General features: G+C 48.5%; 1 protein-coding gene across 1 annotated transcript in view; it reads right to left on the minus strand.

The window, feature by feature from the left end:
- MFAP4 (microfibril associated protein 4) overlaps window positions 1-9495 on the minus strand; it is a 40626-nt gene extending 31131 nt beyond the window's left edge. The window contains exons 1-2 of the mRNA XM_073648889.1: window positions 9278-9495; window positions 9000-9096 (exon numbers count right to left, since the gene is read on the minus strand). Of these exons, the coding sequence (XP_073504990.1) occupies window positions 9000-9096; window positions 9278-9283 (103 nt within the window). The 5' untranslated portion in view covers window positions 9284-9495. The remainder of the gene's footprint in view (window positions 1-8999; window positions 9097-9277) is intronic.
- Window positions 9496-9944: the final 449 nt, after the last annotated feature.

Below are 9944 nucleotides of genomic sequence, written 5' to 3' on the forward strand. Positions count from 1 at the left end.
CTCCAGTCACCTCCAGAGCTGCAGTCACTATTCTGCTGTGACATCGTGTCTTATCCTCCAGTCACTTCCAGAGCTGTAGTCGCTATTCTGCTGTTACATCGTGTCTTATACTCCAGTCACCTCCAGAGCTGCAGTCACTATTCTGCTGTTACATCGTGTCTTATCCTCCAATCACCTCCAGAGCTGCAGTCACTATTCTGCTGTTACATCATGGGTTATCCTCCAGTCACTTCCAGAGCTGCAGTCACTATTCTGCTGTTACATCATGTCTTATCCTCCAATCACCTCCAGAGCTGCAGTCACTATTCTGCTGTTACATCATGTCTTATCCTCCAGTCACCTCCAGAGCTGCAGTCACTATTCTGCTGTTACATCGTGTCTTATACTCCAGTCACCTCCAGAGCTGCAGTCACTATTCTGCTGTTACATCGTGTCTTATCCTCCAATCACCTCCAGAGCTGCAGTCACTATTCTGCTGTTACATCATGTCTTATCCTCCAGTCATCCTCCAGAGCTGCAGTCACTATTCTGCCGTTACATCATGTCTTATCCCCCAGTCACCTCCAGAGCTGCAGTCACTATTCTGCTGTTACATCATGTGTTATCCTCCAGTCACCTCCAGAGCTGCACTCACTATTCTGCCGTTACATCATGTCTTATCCTCCAGTCATCCTCCAGAGCTGCAGTCACTATTCTGCCGTTACATCATGTCTTATCCTCCAGTCACCTCCAGAGCTGCACTCACTATTCTGCCGTTACATCATGTCTTATCCTCCAGTCACCTCCAGAGCTGCAGTCACTATTCTGCTGTGACATCGTGTCTTATCCTCCAGTCACTTCCAGAGCTGTAGTCGCTATTCTGCTGTTACATCGTGTCTTATACTCCAGTCACCTCCAGAGCTGCAGTCACTATTCTGCTGTTACATTGTGTCTTATCCTCCAATCACCTCCAGAGCTGCACTCACTATTCTGCCGTTACATCATGTCTTATCCTCCAGTCACCTCCAGAGCTGCAGTCACTATTCTGCTGTGACATCGTGTCTTATCCTCCAGTCACTTCCAGAGCTGTAGTCGCTATTCTGCTGTTACATCGTGTCTTATACTCCAGTCACCTCCAGAGCTGCAGTCACTATTCTGCTGTTACATCGTGTCTTATCCTCCAATCACCTCCAGAGCTGCAGTCACTATTCTGCTGTTACATCATGGGTTATCCTCCAGTCACCTCCAGAGCTGCAGTCACTATTCTGCTGTTACATCATGTCTTATCCTCCAATCACCTCCAGAGCTGCAGTCACTATTCTGCTGTTACATCGTGTCTTATTCTCCAGTCACCTCCAGAGCTGCAGTCACTATTCTGCTGTTACATCGTGTCTTATCCTCCAATCACCCCCGGAGCTGCAGTCACTATTCTGCTGTTACATTGTGTCTTATCCTCCAATCACCTCCTGAGCTGCAGTCACTATTCTACTGTTACATCATGTGTTATCCTCCAGTCACCTCCAGAGCTGCAGTCACTATTCTTCTGTGACATCGTCTCATATCCTCCAGTCACCTCCAGAGCTGCACTCACTATTCTGCTGTTACATCATGTCTTATCCTCCAGTCACCTCCAGAGCTGCGGTCACTATTCTGCTGTTACATCATGTCTTATCCTCCAGTCACCTCCAGAGCTGCACTCACTATTCTGCTTTTACATCATGTCTTATCCTCCTGTCACCTCCAAAGCTGCGGTCACTATTCTGCTGTTACATCATGTCTTATCCTCCAGTCACCTCCAGAGCTGCGCTCACTATTCTGCTGTTACATCATGTGTTATCCTCCAGTCACCTCCTGAGCTGCAGTCACTATTCTACTGTTACATCATGTGTTATCCTCCAGTCACCTCCAGAGCTGCAGTCACTATTCTACTCTTACATCATGTGTTATCCTCCAGTCACCTCCAGAGCTGCAGTCACTATTCTGCTGTTATATCATGTGTTATCCTCCAGTCACCTCCAGAGCTGCAGTCACTATTCTGCTGTGACATCGTGTCTTATCCTCCAGTCACTTCCAGAGCTGTAGTCGCTATTCTGCTGCTACATCGTGTCTTATACTCCAGTCACCTCCAGAGCTGCAGTCACTATTCTGCTGTGACATTGTGTCTTATCCTCCAATCACCTCCAGAGCTGCAGTCACTATTCTGCTGTGACATTGTGTCTTATCCTCCAATCACCTCCAGAGCTGCAGTCACTATTCTGCTGTTACATCGTGTCTTATCCTCCAGTCACCTCCAAAGCCGCAGTCACTATTCTGCTGTTACATCTTGTGTTATCCTCCAGTCACCTCCAGAGCTGCAGTCACTATTCTACTGTTACATCATGTGTTATCCTCCAGTCACCTCCAGAGCTGCAGTCACTATTCTACTGTTACATCATGTCTTATCCTCCAGTCACCTCCAGAGCTGCACTCACTATTCTGCTGTTACATCGTGTCTTATCCTCCAATCACCCCCGGAGCTGCAGTCACTATTCTGCTGTTACATTGTGTCTTATCCTCCAATCACCTCCTGAGCTGCAGTCACTATTCTACTGTTACATCATGTGTTATCCTCCAGTCACCTCCAGAGCTGCAGTCACTATTCTACTGTGACATCGTGTCATATCCTCCAGTCACCTCCAGAGCTGCACTCACTATTCTGCTGTTACATCATGTCTTATCCTCCAGTCACCTCCAGAGCTGCGGTCACTATTCTGCTGTTACATCATGTCTTATCCTCCAGTCACCTCCAGAGCTGCACTCACTATTCTGCTGTTACATCATGTCTTATCCTCCAGTCAACTCCAGAGCTGCACTCACTATTCTGCTGTTACATCATGTCTTATCCTCCTGTCACCTCCAAAGCTGCGGTCACTATTCTGCTGTTACATCATGTCTTATCCTCCAGTCACCTCCAGAGCTGCACTCACTATTCTGCTGTTACATCATGTGTTATCCTCCAGTCACCTCCGGAGCAGCAGTCACTATTCTGCTGTTACATCATGTGTTATCCTCCAGTCACCTCCTGAGCTGCAGTCACTATTCTGCTGTTACATTGTCTTATCCTCCAGTCACCTCCAGAGCTGCACTCACTATTCTGCTGTTACATCATGTCTTATCCTCCAGTCACCTCCAGAGCTGCGGTCACTATTCTACTGTTACATCATGTCTTATCCTCCAGTCACCTCCAGAGCTGCACTCACTATTCTGCTGTTACATCGTGTCTTATCCTCCAATCACCCCCGGAGCTGCAGTCACTATTCTGCTGTTACATTGTGTCTTATCCTCCAATCACCTCCTGAGCTGCAGTCACTATTCTACTGTTACATCATGTGTTATCCTCCAGTCACCTCCAGAGCTGCAGTCACTATTCTACTGTGACATCGTGTCATATCCTCCAGTCACCTCCAGAGCTGCACTCACTATTCTGCTGTTACATCATGTCTTATCCTCCAGTCACCTCCAGAGCTGCGGTCACTATTCTGCTGTTACATCATGTCTTATCCTCCAGTCAACTCCAGAGCTGCACTCACTATTCTGCTGTTACATTATGTCTTATCCTCCTGTCACCTCCAAAGCTGCGGTCACTATTCTGCTGTTACATCATGTCTTATCCTCCAGTCACCTCCAGAGCTGCACTCACTATTCTGCTGTTACATCATGTGTTATCCTCCAGTCACCTCCGGAGCAGCAGTCACTATTCTGCTGTTACATCATGTGTTATCCTCCAGTCACCTCCTGAGCTGCAGTCACTATTCTGCTGTTACATTGTCTTATCCTCCAGTCACCTCCAGAGCTGCACTCACTATTCTGCTGTTACATCATGTCTTATCCTCCAGTCTCCTCCAGAGCTGCACTCACTATTCTGCTGTTACATCATGTCTTATCCTCCAGTCACCTCTGGAGCTGCAGTCACTATTCTGCTGTTACATCATGTCTTATCCTCCTGTCACCTCCAAAGCTGCGGTCACTATTCTGCTGTTACATCATGTCTTATCCTCCAGTCACCTCCAGAGCTGCACTCACTATTCTGCTGTTACATCATGTCTTATCCTCCAGTCACCTCCAGAGCTGCAGTCACTATTCTGCTGTTACATCATGTGTTATCCTCCAGTCACCTCCAGAGCTGCAGTCACTATTCTGCTGTTACATCATGTGTTATCCTCCAGTCACCTCCTGAGCTGCAGTCACTATTCTGCTGTTACATTGTGCCTTATCCTCCAGTCACCTCCAGAGCTGCAGTCACTATTCTGCTGTTACATCATGTGTAATCCTCCAGTCACCTCCAGAGCTGCAGTCACTATTCTGCTGTTACATTGTGTCTTATCCTCCAGTCACCTCCACAGCTGCAGTCACTATTCTGCTGTTACATTGTGTCTTATCCTCCAGAGCTGCAGTCACTATTCTGCTGTTACATCATGTGTTATCCTCCAGTCACCTCCAGAGCTGCAGTCACTATTCTGTTGCATCGTGTCTTATCCTCCAGTCACCTCCAGAGCTGCAGTCACTATTCTGCTGTTACATCATGTCTTATCCTCCAGTCACCTCCAGAGCTGCGGTCACTATTCTGCTGTTACATCATGTGTTATCCTCCAGTCACCTCCAGAGCGGCAGTCACTATTCTGCTGTGACATCGTGTCTTATCCTCCAGTCACCTCCAGAGCTGCAGTCACTATTCTGCTGTTACATCGTGTCTTATACTCCAGTCACCTCCAGAGCTGCAGTCACTATTCTGCTGTGACATCGTGTCTTATCCTCCAGTCACTTCCAGAGCTGTAGTCGCTATTCTGCTGTTACATCGTGTCTTATACTCCAGTCACCTCCAGAGCTGCAGTCACTATTCTGCTGTTACATCGTGTCTTATCCTCCAATCACCTCCAGAGCTGCAGTCACTATTCTGCTGTTACATCATGGGTTATCCTCCAGTCACCTCCAGATCTGCAGTCACTATTCTGCCGTTACATCATGTCTTATCCTCCAGTCACCTCCAGAGCTGCACTCACTATTCTGCCGTTACATCATGTCTTATCCTCCAGTCACCTCCAGAGCTGCAGTCACTATTCTGCTGTGACATCGTGTCTTATCCTCCAGTCACTTCCAGAGCTGTAGTCGCTATTCTGCTGTTACATCGTGTCTTATCCTCCAATCACCTCCAGAGCTGCAGTCACTATTCTGCTGTTACATCATGGGTTATCCTCCAGTCACCTCCAGAGCTGCAGTCACTATTCTGCTGTTACATCATGTCTTATCCTCCAATCACCTCCAGAGCTGCAGTCACTATTCTGCTGTTACATCGTGTCTTATACTCCAGTCACCTCCAGAGCTGCAGTCACTATTCTGCTGTTACATCGTGTCTTATCCTCCAATCACCCCCGGAGCTGCAGTCACTATTCTGCTGTTACATTGTGTCTTATCCTCCAATCACCTCCTGAGCTGCAGTCACTATTCTACTGTTACATCATGTGTTATCCTCCAGTCACCTCCAGAGCTGCAGTCACTATTCTGCTGTGACATCGTGTCATATCCTCCAGTCACCTCCAGAGCTGCACTCACTATTCTGCTGTTACATCATGTCTTATCCTCCAGTCACCTCCAGAGCTGCGGTCACTATTCTGCTGTTACATCATGTCTTATCCTCCAGTCACCTCCAGAGCTGCACTAACTATTCTGCTGTTACATCATGTCTTATCCTCCAGTCACCTCCAGAGCTGCACTCACTATTCTGCTGTTACATCATGTCTTATCCTCCTGTCACCTCCAAAGCTGTGGTCACTATTCTGCTGTTACATCATGTCTTATCCTCCAGTCACCTCCAGAGCTGCACTCACTATTCTGCTGTTACATCATGTGTTATCCTCCAGTCACCTCCGGAGCAGCAGTCACTATTCTGCTGTTACATCATGTGTTATCCTCCAGTCACCTCCTGAGCTGCAGTCACTATTCTGTTGTTATATTGTCTTATCCTCCAGTCACCTCCAGAGCTGCACTCAGTATTCTGCTGTTACATCATGTCTTATCCTCCAGTCACCTCCAGAGCTGCAGTCACTATTCTGCTGTTACATCATGTGTTATCCTCCAGTCACCTCTAGAGCTGCAGTCACTATTCTGCTGTTACGTCATGTCTTATCCTCCTGTCACCTCCAAAGCTGCGGTCACTATTCTGCTGTTACATCATGTCTTATCCTCCAGTCACCTCCAGAGCTGCACTCACTATTCTGCTGTTACATCATGTCTTATCCTCCAGTCACCTCCAGAGCTGCAGTCACTATTCTGCTGTTACATCATGTGTTATCCTCCAGTCACCTCCAGAGCTGCAGTCACTATTCTGCTGTTACATCATGTGTTATCCTCCAGTCACCTCCTGAGCTGCAGTCACTATTCTGCTGTTACATTGTCTTATCCTCCAGTCACCTCCAGAGCTGCACTCAGTATTCTGCTGTTACATCATGTCTTATCCTCCAGTCACCTCCAGAGCTGCAGTCACTATTCTGCTGTTACATCATGTGTTATCCTCCAGTCACCTCTAGAGCTGCAGTCACTATTCTGCTGTTACATCATGTCTTATCCTCCTGTCACCTCCAAAGCTGCGGTCACTATTCTGCTGTTACATCATGTCTTATCCTCCAGTCACCTCCAGAGCTGCACTCACTATTCTGCTGTTACATCATGTCTTATCCTCCAGTCACCTCCAGAGCTGCACTCACTATTCTGCTGTTACATCATGTGTTATCCTCCAGTCACCTCCAGAGCTGCAGTCACTATTCTGCTGTTATATCATGTGTTATCCTCCAGTCACCTCCAGAGCTGCAGTCACTATTCTGTTACATCATGTGTTATCCTCCAGTCACCTCCAGAGCTGCAGTCACTTTTCTGCTGTTACATCATGTCTTATCCTCCAGTCACCTCCAGAGCTGCAGTCACTATTCTGCTGTTACATTGTCTTATCCTCCAGTCACCTCCACAACTGCAGTCACTATTCTGCTGTTACATTGTGTCTTATCCTCCAGTCACCTCCAGAGCTGCACTCACTATTCTGCTGTTACATTGTGTCTTATCCTCCAGTCACCTCCACAGCTGCAGTCACTATTCTGCTGTTACATTGTGTCTTATCCTCCAGTCACCTCCAGAGCTGCAGTCACTATTCTGCTGTTACATCTTGTGTTATCCTCCAGTCACCTCCAGAGCTGCAGTCACTATTCTGCTGTTACATCTTGTGTTATCCTCCAGTCACCTCCAGAGCTGCAGTCACTATTCTGCTGTGACATCATGTCTTATCCTCCAGTTACCTCCAGAGCTGCAGTCACTATTCTGCTGTTACATCATGTCTTATCCTCCAGTCACCTCCGAAGCTGCAGTCACTATTCTGCTGTGACATCGTGTCTTATCCTCCAATCACCTCCAGAGCTGCAGTCACTATTCTGTTCTTACTTAATTTCTTATCCTCCAGTCACATCCAGAGCTGCATTCTCAGTTCTGCTGCTTTTTTTGGTGATCATGACAGTGTGAACATGGGCACCCGGCTTCTCTCATTAGAAGAGATCTGCAGAAGTCTAGTTGTCATGTGACCGCCCAGTACAGGGGGATGGAGTCTGCAATCACATAGAGAGCTGCAGACCGGACGGCCCCTTTAAAGTGCGTCTGCCCTAATAACAGCGGAGACAATTACTGATGCAGATCTGGAAGTGACTGGAGTATAGAATAAGGGTGAAGTGTACAGAGGAGGCAGACAATGGATGTGACCCTGCTACATTGTATCGACGATCGGAATATAAAGGTCTGAGAATCGCTGGTGGGAAATATCGAGTCCATGGAGAATCCCTCGAATCCAACCCTGACCTCACTGCATAAATAGTCTGAGACTGGGAACAGGTGCGAGCGGCGGGGGCCAGGAACACGGCTGGAGGGTCGGTGTCCCCCGGGGTGGGGGGTAGTCAGGGGCTCAGGTAGGGAACGCGAAGTGTCGGGCGTCCGCAAGGCTCTGCTGGAATTTGGCTGCAGCGCGTCGCTCCTCTGCGCAGATGTGAGCGAGGAATATGAGGTCATAGTGAGATCCCATTACCCCCACACTACACCCCAGCTCTGCTACACCGCCTGTGTGCACTACAACCGATGTCAACCACAGGACCACGACTTACCTGTGCGTACGACTATAAAAAGAAGCACGGAAGTAGCAGAGCTGAGTCTGTCAGAAGTAGCAGAGCTGAGTTTGTCAGATGTAGCAGAGCTGAGTCTGTCAGATGTAGCAGAGCTGAGTTTGTCAGAAGTAGCAGAGCTGAGTTTGTCAGATGTAGCAGAGCTGAGTCTGTCAGATGTAGCAGAGCTGAGTTTGTCAGAAGTAGCAGAGCTGAGTTTGTCAGAAGTAGCAGAGCTGAGTTTGTCAGATGTAGCAGAGCTGAGTTTGTCAGATGTAGCAGAGCTGAGTTTGTCAGAAGTAGCAGAGCTGAGTTTGTCAGATGTAGCAGAGCTGAGTTTGTCAGAAGTAGCAGAGCTGAGTTTGTCAGATGTAGCAGAGCTGAGTCTGTCAGATGTAGCAGAGCTGAGTTTGTCAGAAGTAGCAGAGCTGAGTTTGTCAGATGTAGCAGAGCTGAGTTTGTCAGAAGTAGCAGAGCTGAGTTTGTCAGAAGTAGCAGAGCTGAGTTTGTCAGATGTAGCAGAGCTGAGTTTGTCAGAAGTAGCAGAGCTGAGTTTGTCAGAAGTAGCAGAGCTGAGTTTGTCAGAAGTAGCAGAGCTGAGTTTGTCAGATGTAGCAGAGCTGAGTTTGTCAGATGTAGCAGAGCTGAGTTTGTCAGCAAAGAAAGTGCCCTATAGATGAGTGGGTTTTCTCTAGAACTTGTACCGTTATCTCAGTGCACCCACAATGGAGCTGTAAAGAGGGAAATAACAGAGTCAGCTCTGCTGCATCAGTCGGTGCACTGTGCTGGGATGGTATGGCGCAGCAGAGCTGTCTGTGTCTCCGGCCATCTTACAATGTAGGGATGACTTACAATGATCCCCGTTTTGCTTTCCTGATTGCTGACTTCCCACCGAGCCGAGGGCCACCAGCAGGAGGAGGAGGATGTAGTGTCCGAGGCGCCCCGCAGCCTGCAACACAACAAAGTCTTGGTCAACATGTACTATCCCTTTAAGATGCATTGCCCCCCCCTCCCCCTCAACACCCCAGTAGGTCCTTCGGTGACCCCATTTTCAGGCCAGCCTCCTCTCAACCCCCAGAGCCACATTCAGCCCCGGGGCCCCCCACAGACTGCGCTGCGCTCCCCCTTACCTCCATGTCTGCTGTGTCCCGTGTAGTGTGAGGCTGCTATTTAAGGTCTTGTATTTATATGGTGCGTCTGGTCCTGGGCCCCCTCCTTCCACAGCCTCCCCTGCTCCAAGGGAGGACTGAGACAGGGGGGGATGTGTAAATGGTGCGCACAGGATGCGGGGTTGTGATGCCACCTTCCAGCCCTGTTCACACGTGTATCCTCGGCAGCACGACAGGATGGTCCGAGGAAAGGTGGGGACCACAAAACATGAAAAGAGGTGAAAAGAAAGAGAAAAATCCCTCAGTGACCACACGAGGCAACTGGGGACAAAGGTGAACGCCATAGCAATGCCAAAAATGGTCCAACACTCCGGACCACCAACCGTGGGCAGCACATGACAGGATGGTCCGGGCTGCTAACGAGGAAAGGTGGGGACCACAAAACAGGAAAAGACTAAGAGGAAAAAATAAGAGAAAAATCCCTCCAGGACCAGAAGAACCAACTGCTGACAAAGGAGAACTGCATACCAATACCACAAAAGGTCTAACACTCTGGACCACCAGCCATGGGCAGCACATGACAGGATGGTCCGGGCTGTTAGCGTGGAAAGGTGGGGACCACAAAACAGGAAAAGACTAAGAGGCAAAAATAAAAGAAAAATCCCTCCAGGACAAGAGGAACCAACTG

The sequence above is a fragment of the Phyllobates terribilis genome, unplaced genomic scaffold, assembly GCF_046119375.1.
Source record: "Phyllobates terribilis strain yellow unplaced genomic scaffold, ASM4611937v1 Scaffold_9__5_contigs__length_417890890, whole genome shotgun sequence".
Classification (NCBI taxonomy): domain Eukaryota; kingdom Metazoa; phylum Chordata; class Amphibia; order Anura; family Dendrobatidae; genus Phyllobates; species Phyllobates terribilis.